The 22,134-nt window shown below is 39.7% G+C and overlaps 1 protein-coding gene and 1 long non-coding RNA gene across 2 annotated transcripts in view; both read left to right on the plus strand.

Annotated features, from left to right (window-relative positions):
- The first annotated feature begins 61 nt into the window (after positions 1-61).
- On the plus strand, positions 62-8,062 carry LOC128812802 (uncharacterized). Its single transcript, XR_008438841.1, has 4 exons — positions 62-856; positions 2,666-2,858; positions 3,644-3,836; positions 7,960-8,062. It is a non-coding gene; the product is annotated as an uncharacterized LOC128812802 (long non-coding RNA).
- A 999-nt stretch (positions 8,063-9,061) lies between these two features.
- Positions 9,062-22,134, plus strand: part of LOC128812718 (neural-cadherin-like) — a 59,332-nt gene continuing 46,259 nt past the window's right edge. The window contains exon 1 of the mRNA XM_053987288.1: positions 9,062-10,085. Coding sequence (XP_053843263.1) covers positions 9,062-10,085 — 1,024 coding nt within the window. The remainder of the gene's footprint in view (positions 10,086-22,134) is intronic.

A 22,134-nucleotide genomic window follows, 5' to 3' on the forward strand; every position in this document is an offset into this window, starting at 1 on the left:
GTGTTTTTTTTTTTTTTTTTTGGGGGGGGGGTTGTTAGTTGTTTTTTGGATTTTTTTTTGCCGCGCAGTATGTTCTCCCAGATGAAGCTTTAATCTATATCGTACATCTCTGCTGCTGTAAATTCATGCTCCATTATACCACCATATGCTTGGCTTCGCTCAGAGAAAGCTGCAGTAATCCTAATACTTCATCTCGCTTTATAGATATTTGTGTTGCGGCTTTCACTGCATATTGTTTGCTCACACACTTAAAGGTTATGTCTTAATAAGTTGTTCTGGATGAGTTTATTAGCAGGGAGCTGGCAGTTGATGAGGTTTTGTGTTTTGAGAAGGTGTTGTAGTTATTGCCAATTACGATATGAGGCTCAGGAAGCAAAAAGGGAGAGTTTGGTTCATTAAAGAAATCTGGAGGCAACAGTGCTTTAGGTTGTGTATAATTTTTGGCTTGTCAGATGCCTGGTTTCTTTTTCAGCTGCTCCCAGGTAGAGATAATTTCCTCTGCAAACCGGGCAGTTCTAAATGCAAAAGCATAAAAGGATGGACCAAGGTTCTTCAGAATCAGTTGAGTTGTTTATAGTGTTCAGAACTATTAGTTGTGATGCTGAAATAGCGGATTTCTGAAAATTCTAGATGCTTTTGATATATCCACAGAATTCTGTGTATTATTTATATTGATGAAGGATGGTAAACAGAAAATAGATGCTTTAAAAAGACTGGTTTTTTCTATTTTTTAAACTTATACTCTCTATTATTTAGGACTATCAGCTGTCAGAAATGCTCAGTATGTGTCGGTTTGCAAGTAATTATGCACTATGTGTACATTAGGAATTCAGCAGAGTTCTCAGGACTACTTGAGGTATGTAAAAATCTCCAGGAGATCACTTTCAATAAGCAGGATCCTTCACAAGCCCTTTGAGACTCAATTTCAAACACTAGAGGGATCAAGAAAAGCAGCTGATTTTTTTCCACAAGGAATAATTTAATCACTATAAATGGTGTCTTTCTTTAAGTAATGCTCACATTGGCCTCGTAATCACCCTTGGAATGACATCATATTAGAATCATAACAGAATGCATGAAAAAATTCATAACCAAAACATCTCATTCCTCAAGCAATTGTAAATAAAGCAAAATACTGGTGGTTGTGACAACACTGCAAACTCTGTGTTTAGCACTTCTGCTTGGAAGATACACTGGAAATCCTTGTTTGATGAAATCCTTGCTTAGTCATCTCTGGCCTAAATTAAAATTTTAATAAAAATTAATCACAGAAACATTGTTATAAATATTGGCAAACATTGCAACACCTTAAAGATAAACATTGCAAGATTTTTCCACCTTACAAAAACTGATACTTTAAGAAAAGTAATATTAAAGTAATATTATAAAAAAAAAGCAAATTGAATTGTGTTTGATGAGAAAGAAATTAAGAAAAATTTACAGCAAGAGTAGAACCAACAATCTTCAGTAATTAACAGTGATTTTTAAGCATCTAATTAGTAATTATACAATAACATTGTGCCTGTTCCAAAGTTTACTGGAGCCATAGAAGATTTCCCCCTTAATTTCCATTGTGCCATAAAAAACCACACCAATGCAAAGATTATTTGCAATGCAACACTGAATGGTGCCTCAGCAGTGGGCTCTAATAAAAAATACATAAATGTGTCATGAGATCATTGTGGCCTGGCTGGATCATGGCTTTGCAAAGATTTGTATGCACTAATAGCAAAGTATAGTAGAATAGATTTGGAAAGGGAATTATGTCCATGTGTGAGGAGATCTCAGATTGTAAAAGACAGGAGTGAGAAAAGAAAAAATATTACTCTTTACAGTTTTGTTGACAGACTTTTTCGAATTTCAAAGACTAAAGAGCAAATGTTTTGTAGGAACATAATCCATATAGTGCCATCAGATGTCAGGAGCACATTCAGGTGTTTCCTTCTGATATATATATATTTTTTTTTTTTTTTTTTCAAGTGGGGTACAGCAGCTGTGATTGTATCTTACTGATTTCAGTAGGAATTGAATTGGGGTTTAAGTCCAACCTGCAAACTGCTTGAGTTCATGTGTAATTTTCAGTCCTCTGAAATAACTATACCTATATATATATATATATGCATATTTCCTATTTTAGGATTGCCATCACTCATGGATTTTCTCTGCTACACAGGTGTCCACAGTTATTTTAACCTGGCTGTAGCCATTAATGGGATTTTTATTACTATATATATATATGTTCTTACACCTTAATTTAAAAAAAACAACATTTGTTTTGGGGTTTTGTTGCATTATCAAGAAGTAGAGCATGAAAGCCTTTGAGGTTTTTGGCTAAAATCTTATACTTCAGGTTGTTCATTCTCCTTCTGGGTATTGCACTTGTCCCACGGGAAGCAGCTGTGTGTAATGAGCTGGAGCACAGCAAAGCCAATAAAACAGGAACTCTGCATTATCAGCACATATATGAAGTGAGAGTCGACTGTGGCTTAAACCAATTCCTGTTTTTCTTTTGGAATTGTAATCTTTTCCTCTGATGATATTTACTGTATTGTTAAATTTCTACAGGATTAAGCACTTAGTCACTTGTTTGTTGGTTTGGTTAATGAGGAATGTTGACTGTATTGTTTTACTGTCCCTGCTTAAAGACTTTTTCCCCATATTTCAGATTCAGAGTAGGAATTAATTTGAATGAGAGAATTGTATTGACAGTTTAGAACCATTGCATTGGGCTGAGCAGATTCAGCACTGCCTGTAAGAGAAGATCAGAATTGTCCTCCTTAGCTCTTCTTGCAGCTGAACATTGCTTGTTCTGAAACACATCTCCCAGCTCCCCCAAAAAATCTGAACTATGAATTACAGTGAGTAGACAATTTAGAAATATCCCTCTAAGTTAAAATGAAAGCTGTCGCTGTTTCCAGTAGTATTATTTTATTTAGTAAAATTACATACTCTCACTTTTATAGAAGTGTTCATTTAGGAGTTTTATAACTGTTGCTATATATAGATGTGGAAGTTTACCCTTGTTTTCCACCGGAAGTCCGGAAGTATTTTTGCTTTAAAAAAAATCAAAACAACCTGAAATTAACCCTTCCATATTCTTTGAACTTCATAAATTTGAAGCATGGCTCTATTAAAAGATACTATTTTGTAAAAAAGAGATGCACTAAGCCAGCAGTTCTCTCCTGGTAGTGAGTATGTACTTGCTTTAGTAACAGACATGAACTAGTGCTGTTTTTTTTTACTTATTTTTTGAAAATGACACAGGTATGAGATGCACTAGATTTTTTTTTTTTTTCATTGTTAAGTATTTATTGCATTCCAACTATTAAATTTTGCCTATGGAAAAATATCTTCTTTAAATGCTCTGGAACACTATTGGTTCCAATTATTTATTTAAGAGCCCATGGAATAAAAGATGCACATTAAAGATATTGAAGTTACCCACTTTGTCTCATTGTCAGTTTCCCCTTTTGGCTGCTGTTACACTGAGATGAAAAGAGAGACAGAGGAATAAATGGAGGGCAGATTTCACAGAAAACTAGAGGGGGGTAATCAAAAGATTCGAGCTGGGAGAGGAAAGGTAAGACTGGGGTAAAAAGCAGTGCTTGCTCATGTTTTACTTTTGTCATTTCCCTTTGCTTAGGTCAAGGTGTGCTGAGAAGGCCCGAGCTGACCCCGCAGAGCTTTGGCTGTTCCACACACCTGGGAGCTGTTCTGGGAGAGAGGAGCAGAGCAGGACAGAAGGGAATATCGTAACTGTGCTATGAGGAAGGCAGGGGAGCTGCTGCCTGAGCCCTGCTTCACCTGCAGTTATTTCCAACAGAATTAAACAAGAGGTAGACTGACTGCCTTCTGCTTGTCTCACCACACATTCATATCACATGAAAGATGCATCTTTCACAGAGGCATCATTCCTCACTGGTTCCTTGAGCTGTACAAACAATATTTTCTCTGTATCTCCTTTACAACAGCCATAAGCTTTGGTTTCCAAATTTCCAGCATTAATATGCTTGAGTATTTTTAACATGTAAGAGCACAAAATATAAGTTAGATAAATCAGAATACTAGTTTAGGTTTGTATCACTGTCGGGCTTCTTTAAATTTCAAAAAGATGAAAGTGAGATAATTACTTTAAAGGTGGTTTCTGCCCTTGTTGGTAGTATATTATTCCTTATCACTGACTAAACCAGAATGTTTCTTATAATAACTGTTCTGATTGACACCCTTGCTAATTGTGATGTACAGTATAAGATACCGCAAATGAACCAGACACCAGTGCATGGTACTGTTACACTGTTTGGAGTTATTTAAACAAATGTTATTTTCAAAGGATTGTTTATAGAAACCTCTTGTAAGTACCTTTCTGTTAAATGTGCTGATGTGTGATACTTCTAACTTTGCTTCCTTCTACCTGGGAGCAAACCCCTCTCAAACCCAGGAAGCCTCTAGGGAGGAGAGTTGCATCGGACACTGGATCTAGGTCAGTTAATCTGTGGCTTTCAGAGTACAGCCCTTGGCAGATGTGGGCTCCCTGATTTTGTAGCAGTTGTCTGCTCCAGACCCTGGAAGCCTTCACATCCCAAGCCATAGGGCTGCAGTCCAGTGATGTCCTTCCCACAATCGGGGAATCTGGAAGGTCAAGTTCCTCAGCAGCCCTTTCAGCCAGATGCTGAGCAGCTCACCAGAAGCCTGCCTAGCTTCTGCTGGAATGGAATCAGATACATTTTCTTTGCCAGATCTGCACATTCTCACAATGTAATTTGTTTTGATTTGTTCTGCTGAGGTAAAAATAGTTTGGGTTTCACACATGGAGAAATGTGATGACCAAAACAAAAGCTACTGAAGATATGGAGAATTACACTTGTCAATAGGAAAGACAAGCAAGAATTAATGGGTTCTTTATGTTTATTGCACGTATACAAATAATTGAAAAAAATTGGAACAAGATTTACTAAGATTTAGTATTGGACGTGTATTTGTTGTGTTTTATGTATTGAATGTGAAAACAGTAGTCTGCTTCTCACAGACATTTCATTAAAGCAGTATGGGGATGGAACACAGTTTTGAGAAAAATGAGCATTTAGAGAATAGGATAAAGTCATGCAAAAAATCATTATTTTCAAAAAATGTTTTATTTAAAAAAAAATTATATTTTCTGTGTTAGTCACAAGTGAAAAAAACTTTATCATGTGATGACTTAGGGGCTTAAGAAAAGCTTTTCTTTAAAGGTTTTCAAACTGTTAAGGGACATTACTAATGATATGTTTCTACTGATAAGCAGTAAGGCACCAGCCAGGGAAAACAGAGTCTACCTTTAGAGTGTGATTAGAGTGAAAATTGATCATGACTATGTTGTCTGATTTCAACACACCTCAAGTTTCCCTTTTTGAGATGGCTGTATAGCTGATTTAATTTGATTATAAGTCATGTAGAAGGTGTTTCCAGCTGCATACATATGTCCATTTAGGTACATTATTGCAATTAAAATATTTTCTTTAACCTTGGACTTGTATATAGCACACCACGCTTAACAGCAGAAAGGGTCTTCCAGCTGGTTGAAATAAACTGGAAAGTAATTGTTATAAAATAATGGAAGATACTGAAAATGTCACTATCTTTTCCCTTTTGGAGGAAGAATTCTGCTTTTAGTATGACAGAAGGCGTTTCTTGCACTCATTTCAGCACTAGATTCCAAGAAAAATTTGTGACTTACAGACAGAAAGCTGCATAAAGTACTAGCAAGGATTAGACAACAACAGCTGTAGTTCTGAATAATTTAGGTTTAATTTGCAAAATTATACAGGAAAGGATTATCACTTGTACTTGCATTTGAGAAAATGGAGCTACAAGTGTTGTTATAAAAAGTGGCAACGTACAAACCATCTCAAATCGCATGGGGGCTGTTGTGTCACTCTGGGCTGGATCCTGCAGAGCTGCTTGCCAAGACACTTGTAGAATCCTGAGCGGGGAGTAAATAGTGTAGGAAGAGCTTCCTTTGGCTGGATATGCAGCAGAGCAGAGCCCTTCCTGAAGTTTAAACTTGTGCTTGAGAGGAATGTCTGGCAGGTGCACCTGGTGACACATACAACATCTTGCTCCAGAGGGGTCAATTAATTCTGTTATGATTATATATTTACAGTTATTTATAGTAAAATATCTTAGGGGACTTCCAGCCCCTTTCTTCTCCTGGAAAGCCAGCTATTGAGTATGTGGCAGTCAAGAGCACTCATTGCTTCAGGCATATTTGCCTTTTGATCAAAAGCAAAGTTGATTGTCCCACTTTTCCCTAAGCCATCCTGCTCTTCAGCTACAAGGTATATGTAAACGAGGAAGAATACCTTATTCTTCTCTCCTGCCTCAATATTGACACTGCAGTCCCATAAGGTTAAGGCAAGATTTTCCTCAGAATGTTTTCTGCTCATTTTCTGAGGAATTCTGATTTGTAAACTGCAAATTCTGCATCAAATGCTTGTCATGATGTTTCTATAAAAAAATATATGTTTCTATATAAATCAATAAGTTACAGACTGTTACAATTCAGTAATTTCCAAAGATGAATTCATAACATTGACAGAGATTATGATTTTGTCTTGGCCTTGCCATCACCTGGTCACACAGGTGAACCTCAGTAACAAGAAGGTTGGCTCAGCCTGATGCTGTGTGTGACCAGGAGAGATCTGTAGTTATGTGAGATCTCTGGAAATGATGCTCACCTGCATTCCAGGCATGCAAGAATCTGTGCAGCCTGTGAGCCTGGGCAGGAGATTTACTCTCAGGTATGTAGATGTACCCTGAGAGTTGTAAATCCTGGATTTTACAGAGAGAAAAGAGGGAAACTTCAAGTTACTGTAATAAAAGATGAACACATGTCATTCAAGGCATGCCAAAAAAAAAAAAAATCTTGCTTTAATGCAAGAACTGGTGCATCTCGACAAATCTAAATTTAGAGGTAACAGAAAATAAAGTTTTTGTAAATGGGAGGATGGTCTGGAACATTCAGAGAACCCTGATGGGACATCAGAGAGTGCTGTTCAACAGTCAGGAAAAGGAAATAAATTATGTGTAAACTTTATTATATTCTAGACCTCAACAAACTTGTGAAGTAGAAGACCTGAGGAACTTGCACTGTAAAGCCACCGTGGTCAGGATTTCTGGAGATGGGCTGAAGTCAGATGGATTCTGACTATACAATATCCAGGGAACCAGTTCAGATTCCCACTGATTTGCAGAGTTAGTAATAGGATTAGGGAGTCTCAAGTATTTCTCTATGATTACCATAAGGCAGTGAACTATAAAACAACATCCTTTTATTTTTTGATAAACAATGGTATAAGGTCTCTATTTTTTTTTCTAAAAAAGTCTTGTGCAATCTCCCAGTTTCCTGTCTATGTGCTGATTAGGATAATGTAGGTAGAGTTCTGCATTTGAAATCATGAATGAGGCTCATCTTTAGTCTGTTAAAACCACATGTGTGTTAAAATTACTTATCTGTTGAACTTCTGATGCAGAAGCAAAAGACCTTGCAAAATATAGTAATGTTCCTGGTATGTTTTTAGAGAGGGAAATCCTAGTGGATGTAGAAAACAGAACTCACTAAAATGCTCTCACAAAATGGTTTGATCAAAATTTGATCAAATACTACTTGTAGATTCCTTGTAGTATCCTACTAGTTAGGAAACTCTTGGAAAAAATCCTTTTATCTTGAAGCCATGTAAATCTTTGTCACCAAATTATGGGTTCTTCCTATCTCATTCCATTCTTTATTGCCCTTTGCTCTGTACACATCCACATGTGTAAAATTTTCTATCTTAAGGCCAAAAAAGAGCCCCCACAAAAGCACTGAAGATAACATCCTGTATAGGTGGGTGCTTTTATAGAGACATTTCAATGTGAGGCATAAATGGAGAGAATATATTAATGTGTGAAGTTGATGATTTGTGTCTCCTTAATTGCTTGCAGGATGAAATGGAGAAGACCGCTACCTGCTGAGCACTTGGATTTTTCATTCTGAGTCTCCCATAGCCTTCCTACTTGATCCTGGACTGCCAATTCCCCAAAAAGACAACCAGTTTCTCCAAAAGGCTTGCAGGAAAGCACGATTTTATGTCTATGAACTTTTTCACAGTCTTGGGTGGCACACATAAGGGAAATGCACTGTTTTATGAGAAATGTAAACATTATTCAGTCTCATGAAATTTAAGTAATGTGACCAATATGGAGTATCTTTTATTATTTTGCTGTTCTTTAATCTCAGAATGATTCTTAATCTTAAATGATTTATGTACTACATAAACACAACAAACTCCCATTTTTATATTGTGTTGGACTTTCTTCTTGAAAGGACTGATCTGTTTTGAAAAGGAATTGCATAATCTAGTAACTTTTTCTACAACATCCCTGATTTATGTAGTCATAACATGGTGAAATTTAGTTTTATTGGGTTTTTAGTTTTACTCCAAAAATCCAAACAAGCAAATAAATGTTGGGTTATATTTCTCTCTGGTTATCACCAGAAACATTCTTTAGTCAAGCTACATTACATCAAGAATTTTTTTACCTTCACAAATCGGGAGATATAAGGGAGCTGATTAATTATGACTAAAGATGTGACTTTAGGTCAGTGACAGCGCTCAAGTACACGCTGAGAGCAAAACTGGCATTTTAGAATAGGTAGATGTCTAGAAATCAACAATTAAATGTTTTCAGGGGACACCGGAGTGCTGGGAGAGCCTGCTTGACATGTGACAGACTGCAGGACATCACCTGTGCACTGATGCCCGCGGCGCGTGCATGAACAACTCGGCTGCCGGAGGAGGAAAAGCGAGCCGTAGGTTGCTACATCAGCGGGATCATTCGGGCAGTTCGCCCAGCGGGGACATCCTACAGCAGGCGCACGGGACGGTTCGCTCCGCGGGCTCTCGGACCGGGGGAAGGCAGGGCGGGGGCGGCCCCGCGTGCCCCGGCCCCTCCCCGCCCGCCCACTGCGGGGAGCGGCGGGCAGGGCCGGGCAGCGCGGGGAGCGCCGCGCACCCTCCCGCGGCCGCCGCCTCTCGCAGCCGGCATGGGCCCCCGCGGAGCGCGGTGCGGCGCCCGGCGCGCCGCCGGCTACCTGCTGCTGTGCTGGGCTCTGGCCGCCGCCCGCGCCGCCCCGCGCAGGACACCCTCGTTCGACGGCCACGTCGCGGAGAACCGGCCGGCGGGCACGCGGGTGCGCGGGCTCAGCATCCCCCTGACGCGGCTGGGGCCCGAGCCCTGGTGCGCCAAGGTGCAGGGGCGCCGCTGGCACCTGCAGCTGCTGGGCGAGGGACACTCGCACTTCCAGGTGTCGCTGGACGCGCGCACGGCCCGCGTGTGGCTGCGCACCCGCCGCCCGCTGGACCGCGAGGCGCGGGCGCTGTACTCGCTCCGCCTGGGGCTGTGCTGCAAGCGCTGCGCGCCCCAGGGCGCCGCGCCCGCGGAGCTGGCCGCGCTCACCGTGCGCGTCCTGGACGACAACGACAACGCGCCGCGCTTCGTGGGGCCCGGCTCCGCGCAGCTCCGCGTGGAGGAGACGCTGGCGCTCAAGTCCCAGGTGTGGCAGGCGCGGGCCGAGGACGCGGACGCGGGCGCCAACGCGGAGCTGCGCTACTTCGCCCTCCCGCGCAGCGCGCACTTCTTCGTGGTGCCGCGCAGCGGACGCGTGGTGCTGGTGAGCTCCCTGCTCCACTTGCGCGCTCCCATCCCGCTACGCCTCTACGCGCGGGACCGCGGCCGGCCCGCGCTTCTCAGCGAGCCCCTGGAGCTGGAGGTGCTGCCGCAGCCCAAGCGCCTCCCGCCGCCGCCGCCCCGCCGCCGCCGGCGGGCCGCGCTGCCGCCCGCCGCGCCCCTGGCGCTGGCACTGCCCGAGGACGCCCGCCCGGGCACCCGCCTGGCCACCCTGGCCCCCGCGCGCTTCGCCTCCGCCTGGTTCGAGCTGCTGTCGCCGCCCGTCGAGGAGTCGCCGGTGAGCGTGGAGCGAGAGAGCGGCGAGGTGACGCTGCGCGCGGCCCTGGACAGGGAGGCGGTGGCCGCCTGGGAGCTCGTCGTCCGCGTCCAGGAGCGCCGAGGTGGGTGTTAGGCAAAGTCTTACACCAAGTAGTCGTCCCATTAAGGAATCCGAGGACAGTTTGTCTCCAGGTGACAAGAAGCACCTAACGGTGGTTTAGCATCAGGCTTCATATGCAGTTTTGTGGAATGTACTTTTGGTCTTTTAAATCTGTAAACTATTAACATTAAAAACACTGGAAGTGACAAGAGGCACTATGTAGCTTAGGAAAAGTGGACTGTACAGCTGTGTGAAAATGCTTGGAGCAGTAAGGCGTTTATCAGAATTTAAGTGTTTCACTGGTTAGAATTGTTAGTTGTTAGTGAGTGGTTGAGCCACAGCAGAGGTGTTTGTTATTAAAATATTCTCTATAGCGCTCATCCTATAAGTGCCTAATTTGAAGCATGCAGCTGAAGCCATTGACTTTTGAGTCATAATTAAAGTTGAGTGTGTTTGACTCACAAGCATGATGTGGGGTTTTGCAGGACTGGAGCCCTTGTGTTTAGGTAGCTGTTCTTTTTAAAAAATATATCAGGAGTTCAGTATACACCATTAAAATGGCATGTCTGTGACTTAAATTATAATTTTTCACAAGCTCTTACTCAAGTTAAATGGAATAGCTAATTTCATTTACTGATTATACATATTGATTTTTAAAATTCCCTTTTCCTTTTTAATTGTCATCTTGGTTACTATTTTTCACCTATGAAAATACAAATTAGTTTAAGCATATTTTAAATTTATGAATGGTGGATATCTCTGCCCATTCACCATGTCACTTTTTTAATTTTTATGTTGCTTGTGATTGTAACAAGGTTGCAGAGATTGCCCAGAATGAGTATTCTGCAGAAAATCTTATCAGAAGACATGAGCTGGTTGGCCTGATTTCATCTTGGAAGGGTTCAGGAAGGGTTTGGCATGATGAGACTTTCAGTGGTTGTGAAAACGATTAACTGCTCAGCCGTGCAGCTGCTCAGGGTGATTTCCCTCAGCCACAGAGCTGCGCAGGCGGGAGAGATGAAAAGCTTCCCACGCGATTCCTCTCCCTTATCTCGCCTGCTTTGTGACTGAGGGGCAGCCCATAGGAGTGAGAGGTAGCTTATTCCTCGGTGTCTGCTCAATCCCTGAGGATGCCTGCAGGGCTCTAATTAGCGCAGACAGTTTCGGTGACACGGATACTTCCCCCTGTGAAGCAAGGCTACAACCAGCAGCTCCTTTCGCCCGGGTCCTGAGGAGCAGCTCTCAAATCTTCCTGTCGTTCTCTCTGGGGTTTTGTCGCGCCTGTCGCTGTCGCGTGTTGGTGTCAGTCGCTTGCACTGACTTTGTGCTGTGTTCCAGCCTGAGCTTTGGCTGCAAACCAAGAGCTTGACAGACCAATTTCCAAAACACAGCACTTTGTGTGTCCTACCCCCGCTAGTCAGTCTTGAGCAAGGCTGCCTGCCGAGGGGAATGTCATTGCTCCGAGGCAGTGACAGAACTCATCGGGTCAATCTGAGTGTGCTGCTGGGATGTTCACCCACTGTCATGTAGCCCAAGTTCCAGCCCTTTGCTGGTGTCAGTTCCCTCTGTCAGGATCAAGAAGATGTTATTAGAGAAGTGGTAGCTAATCTTGCCCCGGGTTACTGCTGGTCTCACCTTTGTGCTCGTTTTTTCCCTTACCTAGTCTGAGTATAGAAGTCTGAGATTGCCTGGAACAAAGCTTGTCATTCTGTCATGCCTGAGATTTCACTTCCAAGGCAATTCTTGCTAATGCAGTTTAAAAAATCTGAAACAAGTTTTAACTTAATTTCAGGGATTTTTTTTTTACCATCAAGTAGTTTCACTGAGTAGTTTGGAGCATTTTCCACTAGCCTAATGTATTACTGCTGGTAGTATGTAGTAATAAGAGAATAAATCTCTAAGAAATATGTAGGACTAAGTTCTGACTCTGAGATTAGGTAGAAAGCAAGTAAATGTGCACAGTCCAAATGCCATACTTTAGGTAGTGGTGATTTAAAGTTTCTTGGTTTAAAGGAGACCAAATTCAAAATACATCTTTATACTATTGTTTTCATCAGTTCAAGGTTAATAATGACTTGGCACTTCCAAAACTCTTTCAAGTTGCAGAATGCTTTCATTCTCCTTTTATAGGAGTTAAAATACACTTAACATAATACTTTGAAACAGATGTAGAAAGTTCTGTCTCTCTGCTTACTCACAGTCCAACCTGCAGTAATCTGAAAAAAGAAAACCAAAAGGAAGGGATAGGAGAGAGATACCTAGCATAACTATGTGTTTTATTTAGTCTGAAATAGGTGCAGAATATTGCAAAAGCTCCAGGAGCAAACACAGTATTTACAGAAGTGAACTTTCAGGATGAATTAAAGTGTGGAGATGGTTACACTGAATTTTGTTGTGAATAAAAGTGCAAGTTCAGGTTCTTTCTCCAGTTTACTTACTTTGTTTTTAACATTTGTGGTCACTTATATTACATTACACATAACCATAAGCATTTCAGTAGCTGTGGATTTCTAGCATTAGAGCTTATGATATCAGGTGTCTTTTTATTTTCAAGTGGTATAAAGTTGTATTAATTTCTTCAATATTTTTTTTCACTTTCCAGTCTTCTTGCTGCCTGGTAACTGTGAACTGAAAATGAGCCTATAATTAATTCTGTCATTACTCTCTTCTTCAACCCAGGCAATGATGTCGAGGATAAGACAAGATGTTTAAATACTTTAGCATATAAAGTCTACCCTCTTTTCCTTTATCTTTTCAGTGTTGTTTATTGTGATTTATTTGTAATGTGCACTTCATTACCTAGAGCAGTAAAAAGTGCTTAAAAGCATTGTGCCAAAAGTGATCCTAATGCATCTCTGGGCACAATAACTGATTTTTTTTTTTTTTTTTTTTTTGTCTGACAGAGCATTCTCAAAATAGTAGCAAGAAGATGGGTATATGGTAATAAAGCAACTTTGAGCAGATTCTTCCTATTTTGTGACAGCCCCCACTCTTTAGTTCATAAATGGGACTGTGTAGGAGATGTCCTTTGCCTGAATTAACTTTTCTTAAAGTGGCATGTAACAGGCTGTATGTTTATTTTCCCCCTTTAGCTAAAATAGAATTTGGAATATTTTTCTGTTTACTTCCTCTCAATTCTGTCCTGCATAATCAGCACAGCAGTGTGTGTAGGGTTGGTGTTCCAGATATTTCCCACCTGTTGATGACAAGGAAGGGTTTTCTCTCTCTGAGTTGCATTTTGTTGAAGGTATGAGTTAAGGGAGCTCACTCCACTTGGCCTGGCAAGTACCTACCAGTGTAACACACTCCCTCATCACTGCCTGGAGTATTTCTTGGTAGACCACAGGCTTTGTGCTGGTGTATGTTTGCCTGTGTCGGGGTAGATTTGAGGGGCTTTTGCAGTATGAAGAACTTTTCAGCATTCAGGGTAGAGATTTTTGGCAAAGCTGCAGTTGAGCTCTAAGATTTTTATTAGTGATGTGCACAAATCACTAATTATTATCATTACCAGGGCATTACATGCTGTGGTTGCTTTGTGACCAAACATATTTTGGTTATCAATGTCATGGTTTTATTTTAATGTAGATGCCCAAAAAATCATTTTTTTATGCTTTGAAATAACAATTTGGTCTATTTTACTGCTACAGTACAATTAACTGCAATCTGTAGAAGAAGTACCATGTTACTAGTTCTGTTTATTCATTGTGTATATCTCTTGCTTTTTGATACTTTGTAGGCTTAGTTTTATCATAGTTTTTTTTTTTTTTTCTGGAGGCAGTAATTAGTCAGTAGAAAGTAGCAACAAAAAATCTGGACCTGCAATGCTGAGTGCTTTTTTTAATGGAATGGATTTTTTTTTTTTAATGGAATGGGTTCTCCTGTGCCTGTGGAGGAGTTTCAGGGCCTGGACAAGAGAGGACGTTATGCCTTGGTTGGTATTTCAGCTTCAGGTGAGCTCTTATCCAGCCTGCACTTGAGCACTGCCAGACTGGGGTCATCCACAACCTCCCTGAGACACCAGTTCCAGTCTCTCACCACCCTCACAGTAAAAGATTTCTTCCTAACATCCTAACCTAAATTTCCCCTCTTTCAATTTGTACCCATGACTCCTTTTCTTGTCACTGCAATTCCTGACAAAGGGTATCCCTCTGGCTTCCCTGCAGGCTCCTTCAGGTACTGGAAGGTGCTGTGAGGTTCTGTCTTGACACTGGACAGAAAAATCAATCTTGAGAGCTGAAAACACTTGAAATTGAAGAAAGGCCTGGCAATCTTTATGTTTTTTGTGATTAGCAAACATTTTATCCAAAAGAAAATAAAGCAAAACACAAACTTTACAACCCCAAACCAAAGGGAAACACCAGGAAAACCCTATGCATTAGTTTGTGCCATGAAATGCTAAAGAGAATGCCAGAATTTCAGGGCTTAACATGTTTTTTGGCACATGGTCCTTGAGGAGGAGTTTCCTTTGGTGACCCCACTGATCACTCAGCCCTGGGTTATATTCTTCAGTTAACCTTGCCTGGAAGGTCTAGTGGTTATGCTCACATGTTTTTTTTGTGGCACTTCAGGATTTTATCCCATTCAATTTCTTGGGACACAATTTATTCTTTGCAAAAGCATAATGCTATTTTAGGTTTTTACCCAGTGAGCAGAAGGTAAAATTTCTTAGACTGTCATACACATTAATATTTCAATATGGGGTAGCATTTAATTTGAGAAGGAGCCATTATTATTCCATTAGTGCTTGGGGGAAGTGCATTAAAGATCCCACCTCTCTAATCCTGCTGTCTCAAGCTCCCTTGACCTTACTTGATCCATGGGCATTAGCTTTGTAATCTGATGTCATTCATTTTTTCTTATCAGGGGATTCACTGAGAGTGATGTTTGACATGCCTTCCAACAGCTAACAGCATCACTTGTATTTTAAATATATTTATCCTGTTTAAATCAACATAGAGAGTGGAGATCCTAATTTTAGTAATATTTTCACCTTGAAGGATTTCATGCTTGGAAGTCAAGGATCATCTGTTTTAATTTTATCTGAGGCCTTAGTCCCTTACTAGCTGTATTGATTCTGGGGGGATCATCCCTAAGAATTAAGTAGCTTCTGGGTGATGTTTTGCCTTTTACATTTCTTATTACCTCTTTCATGAATTACAGCTGTCAGCAGTTACACTTCAAGCTGAGCTTAAGTTGAAATCATCATCTATTAAACAGCAGATGGGTTTCATTAAACAGCAGTGGGTTTCATGCACTTAAGTAAAAAAAAAAAAAAGTGTGTTCTGTGTGCATTCAGGACAGCTATGGGTGTTTACAGGCTTGGAATACTGATTTATGGCAGAAAGGAATGTCTGAGGAAACTGTGGAGCACCATCTTGATGCTTGATCAGTCTGAATATTTTGAAATTTTCTGTGTTCTATTCCAAGCAGTCAGATTAAAAATATCTTTCTGAGACTGCTATGACTTGAACACCAAAACTGTTTAGATCTTCTGGCTGTTTATCATCTCAAACATTCATCTTCTACAAAAGAAATGAACTTCTCTTTTTCTCAAAATCTAACTAAATTTCAGCACGAATTTGACAATTGGATAGAACTAATAAATTACAGAACATTCAGGCCAGGTTGGATGAGGCCTGGAGCAGCCTGGTCTAGTGGAATGAGATGAGCTCTAAGGTCCTTTCCAACCCAAATCATTCTAGGGTGCCACAATGATCCAAGGACATACAGCAGCCTCTCTGGTGAGGCTACTGATTGTGGTGGCATTTTTACCTTTTCTTTTTTTTTTTTTTTTTCCTCCTTGCACAGGAAAGACTGGTGATAAACAAGCTGGATTTCCCCAATAAATTCTAAGAAAAATTTCATGACAACTTCCCATCTTACAGTCGTACAGTAGCTGCTCCTGCTTTAGCCAAGTTCTCTATTTATGATAATGCTTTTTGGCAATCAGTAGTAATTCATTAAGACACGTGTTTTGTTATTTAAGGATGTCTGTTGTGATTATTAATTTGCAGTCATTATTTCACATCTGGCCATGCTTGGTTTCCCTGACTGCCACCCTCAGAAGATTGATGCCACACTGGAAGTCCCTGATAATATGGTGATCACCTTAATGTCTTTTAATTGGTTATTTATGCTAATTTCTTTTCTGTCATGATCATTGAGCTCCTCTGATGCTCTCTTTACTTTTGTTTTCTAGTTTGCTTTAACTTCTATTTTAAAAGCTGTATGATGGTAAGGAGCAGAGACGTGCCAGGCTGTCATTATTCTGTCTGCAAAAAAGATGAGGCATATTAGGAGAGAACATGGGCTGTCCCCAGCTTGAGCCCATCAAAGTTATCTCTTTAGAAGGTTAATGTTTTATGAATGAGCAAACTACTGTACTTAAAAGTAGCCCATCATATACCTTAGGAGTTTTCAGAAATGACAGTAGAGAAATGTTTGTGCATAATTGTCCTATTTTTTGAAGGATATACAGTAGGACTGGGTACAATAACCAGTAGCTTTTATCTCATGTTATGGTATGAAAATGGTAAAAGAGATTTCTCCTGATTGCAGCTAGAGGCTTAGGGCATTAAGATTTTTTTTCTGAAAATGTATCTTCCCAAACTCTATACTTACTAGGTATTTTACATGATGACATATAATAGAGTCATTTTAAAATAGCACAGTATGATATTTGCAGAGAGTCTTCAAAACTTCAATATCCTCTCAACCAACTCCAAACATTTAACTTGGAGTAACCCAAATAAAAACCCCAGGTTTTCAAAAAACATTTGTCTATTTAAGGTAAAAAGTGGGAGCAACCTAAAAAACCCACAAGCCATAAAGAAAAATACCAGCTTGAATACTTAATTTGCTGATGGATTTAGGGCACTGTGTAATAGCAATAGTAACCTCAAGACTTGCAAGACTTTTAACACTCTTATAATCTCCTTTTAAAAATAAATTGTAATGACCTGAAAATGCCAGGAGCAGCCTAGCTTCTCACCCATTGTGGTTTAATCATGATAATATAATACCTCTTCCCTCAGAACATTCAAGGAATGTATAATGTTTGTCCACAATTGCAGAGACATGTTCAGTCAACTGCATAGTCTCTATTGTCAGATTTTAAAAAAATCAGAATGTCGGGAATTGTCAGTTTTATCAATTACACTGATGCAGAGAAGCCTACATTTTTCACGAATATAAGGATTTTATTTCCAAGTCTCGTCTTATAGAATTATCCATTGGATTTTTGAGAGAAAAGACAGTCATATAATCCTAATGCAATCAGAAGTCTGAGAATATGTTGGATTTCACAGATTGACAGCATCTTTTAAAATGACATGGTGAAAAGAGATGGGTTTAGAGGCAGCTCTGACCTACAGTATTTGAAACTGCAGTCAGACTGTTTCAGCAGGCATGATTTTCAAGGCTTGGTTTAACCAGAAGAGCCTTCAGAAGTTGCTGCTAACTGAATGATTAAGTATTAAATCCTTTGCCTTCTTCCTGCCACCTTTGGTATAACTTTATTGGTAGGTGGGGGAATATTTTTTCTAGTTGCTGTCTGAAATGATGTATCCGTTTGCACTGTCTCTCTGCAATCCAATGAACCTTTATAACCAGTTGCAATAGCAGGTTGGAGCAACTGGTTCATGTTACTTTATGTTAAAATCCCTTCCCAGAAAATTGATGGTAATATCGTAGAAGAGATTCTTCAAATAAGCTTGGATTCAGTAAAGCTGTAAAAACCTAAAGAAGAAGAGAACCATTATCCCATCAAGATACCTGGTTGCTTTTTGTAATTTTCAGTCCCAAGAAGTTCACAATTTTGAGATTGTAAAATTCCTTTGTATATCTTAAATTTGATGTGGGAAGTGTAACCCAGTCTTCATAGTATATATGAGTATTAAGGCTTTTTCCTGTTTTGTTTGGTTGCTGTTGTTGTTACTGCTGTTTAAATGTTTTAGAGACTTTCCCTATTTTTTTACTGACTCATCGCCATTTATTTCCATTTTTACTATGATTAAATTTCCCAGCAAGTTATTTAATTTTTTGTTTGTTTTTCTTTTTTTTTTTTTTCCCCAAGGGATGAAAATGATGAGTGATGACATATCATATATTTCCTGTGAGCAGAAACGTGGCCAGCTAGTGTATTACCTTACCTAATATGGTTGGATTTCAGAGCAAGGCAGTATAATAAATCCTTCTGTTTATCAGTTTTCAACCACAGATAGGCATGAAAAATAAGCAATTATAGATAGATACCTATGATGAGGTTTCAGCAGTGGATTATGAAGATTGATTTTGGTGATAGGGAATGAATTTCAGTGCTACAGCTTTTGTCAGTAATATTAAGTTAAAAGGAAGTAATTCCAACTGGAAGGGAATATCAGAGGGGAAAAAAAGCAGACTTCAGGATGAGCTGCCCTAAGAAGGATTTTTGATGATACACGAATTGACTCTAATAGGGAATTAAGCAGCTAAAGTAGGAAAAACCTCTGGACTAGAGTTTATAATTTTAGTTCTAGTTTTCTGTATAAATTGAAAAGAGAGCTGTGGAGGGGGCTTAGATTTGATACTGTGAGGGGCAAATAAGTGGTGTTTGCAAATACATAGGAAAAGCAATCTGCTTATAGAACCTGTTTTCATTAGTTTCCATGCTGAAGAAAGATAAGAGGAAAGATACTTTCTGATTAAATAAAAAGATGATTTTACCCTTTTGAATAGGAAGTAGTATTTTCTCTGTGACTTTTAAAAATACTCATTTTTGACTTAAGATATTCCAGTGTTATCTTACTGTCATGTTCATGATCAGCAAGGGCCATTTTGTGTTTTATCTCCTCTTGCTCAATATCTGTGAGAAGGTAATTTAAATTTTTCTTTTGTCTGAAACTAGGGAAGAAAATTTGTCAAATGCAAAATCTGTGTGTGTGCCAACAATCTAATTAGCAGAACCATCCTTTGAGTAGGATTTCTTTTGAATGGATGACATTGTGTAAGACATCCATGGTGTGCCTGGCTTGAAAGTTAAACATCTAGCATTTAATATTGAGACATTTGTAATTGCTATTGTGTTACACAACAGTTTGAAAATTCTTTTTAGAAGATGAAGCCTGGGTCAGATTCCTGACTTAGGGTCTCAGCAGTGGTTGACTTGCACTGCTGGATGTAGTGGCAGGTATCTCCACTGCTTGTCAGGGCCTGGTATTGGGAACAGATAATTTCAGTAGAACCTCTCTGTGAGTGTTGTAGGACTTAACCCAAATCCACAGAGGATTATCAGTTTTAAGCTGTTTCTGCCAAGATTTGAGTGGAATTGTAACATATTATTTTTTTCTATAATGTAGCAATATTGTTGCACATATACTACTAATAAACTACTATTAATCATAATATATGAATGCGGATTCACGATCAGGTACTGTTACTATTTATATACTGATGTACATATATAATTAATATATCTGTAAGGTACATATGGGGGATGTTTTGATGGACAGAGGCATTGAGACACCTGAACTATAGGGAGGTATATATTGCTAAAATTTCTATCCATCCACTGCCTTAAAGCACAAAAAAAAAAATTCATAAGTAAGGGAGAAAATTAATTTTAAGCACCTTATTTGAAATGAATTGAAAATCTGGTTTAAGGTCTGTTCTGCAGGCAAGCAGCTGTGTCAGTTACAAAACATCAGAGACTGCCTTTTGTGTGTGTCGTGGTGTCAAGCAAAAACTTGGAAATACTTGCTGTGCTGATTAGAATGTGGAGTTATGCTTAAAAAAAATCATGTTCAGGAACATGTACCTTGAAATCCTTAATGCATTGTCCTGCTAGACATCCACATATTACACAGACGTTATTGTTGCTGTCAGTCTCTTCATCACATTCGTTGTCCTCTGGCAAGCCCTTGTCCAGTCATGCTTTGCTGGACACCCTGATGTTGTTTCCACAAGTTGTCAGGTCACATTTGTAGGTCTCTGCAGAGAACTCCAGTCCTGGGTGGTATTTCTGCTGTAGTTTTTTCTTTGATATATGGTATGCAGTCAAGGGAAAACTTACTTGCAGTCATTTTCCTCCAGACTGCCTTTATCAGGGAAATCATGATGATTTATTCAGCATTTTTTCTTACAAATCAGATTGTCTGCGGTTGATGGAGGAAGATAATATACCAATAAGATCTGTAGAGTCATATGCAGTGGAAACGGATGCTGGTCAAGAGAGGCATTTAAATGCTGTCTCTTCTATTACCTTCACTGCAGTTCCTGCTGACTGTCCTAACAAAATTCTTAAGGTTATTCACATGTTTCAGAAGTAACCAACACATTGCTGAAAGCTTTGGTCTTGCCAAGATGTCAGAATGACACTAAGGTCTCTTAAATGCTAAATACAAGTACCTGGAGAAATGTGCCCAAGTCCTTTGAGTTTTTGAGCAATAAAGTTTGCTAGAGTATGTGAGGATTAAGCTTGGTCCTTATGCACTTTTTGCACAGTTTTCTTACTTGCAACCGTTTCTCAGTTACAAGTATGTTCTAAGTAACAGCATATTAATTTTCAGTGAATTGGCATTGGTTGAGTGATGAAAGTGGGATTTGTAACCAGATTTATTACTATTTCAATAAAAATGAATTATTCTTAAATTGGGACTTACTTTTTGACAGAAGAATACTTAATACATGTATGTTAGGAACTCTAGCAGGACTTGAACCAGAATGAGTTCAGGGGTTGATTAGGAGAGTGATTTCCAGACACCAGAGAGACAAACATCAGTAACCTTTCTACTCCTAGCAGGGTTACCAAGGTAGAATTCAAATCCTCAATAGGTCTTGCTATTATAGGAGCAGATTTTCAAAGGTTCTTAACCCAGCTTCTAATTTAGTGCTGCTACTTTAAGCCCACAGTATGCCCAGGCAAACCAGGCTAATAGGGGTATTTACAAACTTGGGGCAGCTTCCACCAGAGCTGTTCTTTTGAGAAGAGACAGGCAACTTTGACATTAACTTCTCCCTTTTGCAACTACTCTATTTGGACACCTTTTAATTAAAATCTTAGGAGTGTTTAAGCAGTCACTGGTTGTGTTTGGCAACTTATTTAAAGCTCACCCTGGTGTGTGCTGCTGTGGTGTATTTTAACCTTGGATCAATGTCCAGCATGTTCCTTCCTCTGCATTTTCTTCAGGAGTCTTGGACTGGCTAACCTGGGGCTTTTGGGACACACATTCTGAGAACACATCTATTTAAAACACATCTGGTACTATTTAGTATAGCAGTGAGAAGTAATATACATATTGCTGCTTTTGACATATTTGGCATTTTTAAAGGTTTTTCAGCTTTTTGTGGCCTTTTTTTTTTTTTTTTTTTTTTTTTTTTTTTTTTTTGTGCTACACACAGGAGAAAGCAAAGCAGCTGCTTTCAGAGTCAGTCTGAATGCTGAAGGGAATGACACCTGGGTGACTACAAGGGAAGTGCAACAGCAGAGTAGGCAACTGTGCTCTCACCTCAGTGCCAGTTGTGTTTTGTGGTGAGGCAGTTTGAGTTTGCCTTTGGAAACTTTGGCTTCACAGGCACTGTTTTAAAGAACTTCTGTCTACAGAAGCTGAATTGAGCATCTTTACACTGGGCCTCCCAACACTTCTGTCTGCAGAGGTGCAGTAATCCATAACACACAGTGGGTCTCACAGTCAGGAAGGCTTTGTAAGACTTGGATGCACATGGTAACTGGGAATTTTGCTATGAAAATAGCAGAACACATGTTGCATGTATCCATGTTCTACAGCAGTGCAAGGCATGTTGAATGGGCAAACCCAATACAGGCTCTTTTTCAGGAAACTGATCACTCGTGTAATTTACTGTTTGGTAAATTAGATACTGAGTTTTGTGTAGGCACTGTTTTTTCATATGTGCTACTGTAAAACTGTTATTCCCTGGAACATTAGATTCTGGGTACAGGGTGTAATTACAAAGAAATTAATTTGGATTTAACAAGTTACTGTCAATACACTTTTTGTTGCTCTTTAGAGAAACAAAATAAGGCCATGTACTCACAGGTTTAAAATACAGATGAATTAATAGAGTTTTACAAGGTG

This window comes from Vidua macroura, chromosome 11, assembly GCF_024509145.1.
Source record: "Vidua macroura isolate BioBank_ID:100142 chromosome 11, ASM2450914v1, whole genome shotgun sequence".
Taxonomy (NCBI): Eukaryota; Metazoa; Chordata; class Aves; order Passeriformes; family Viduidae; genus Vidua; species Vidua macroura.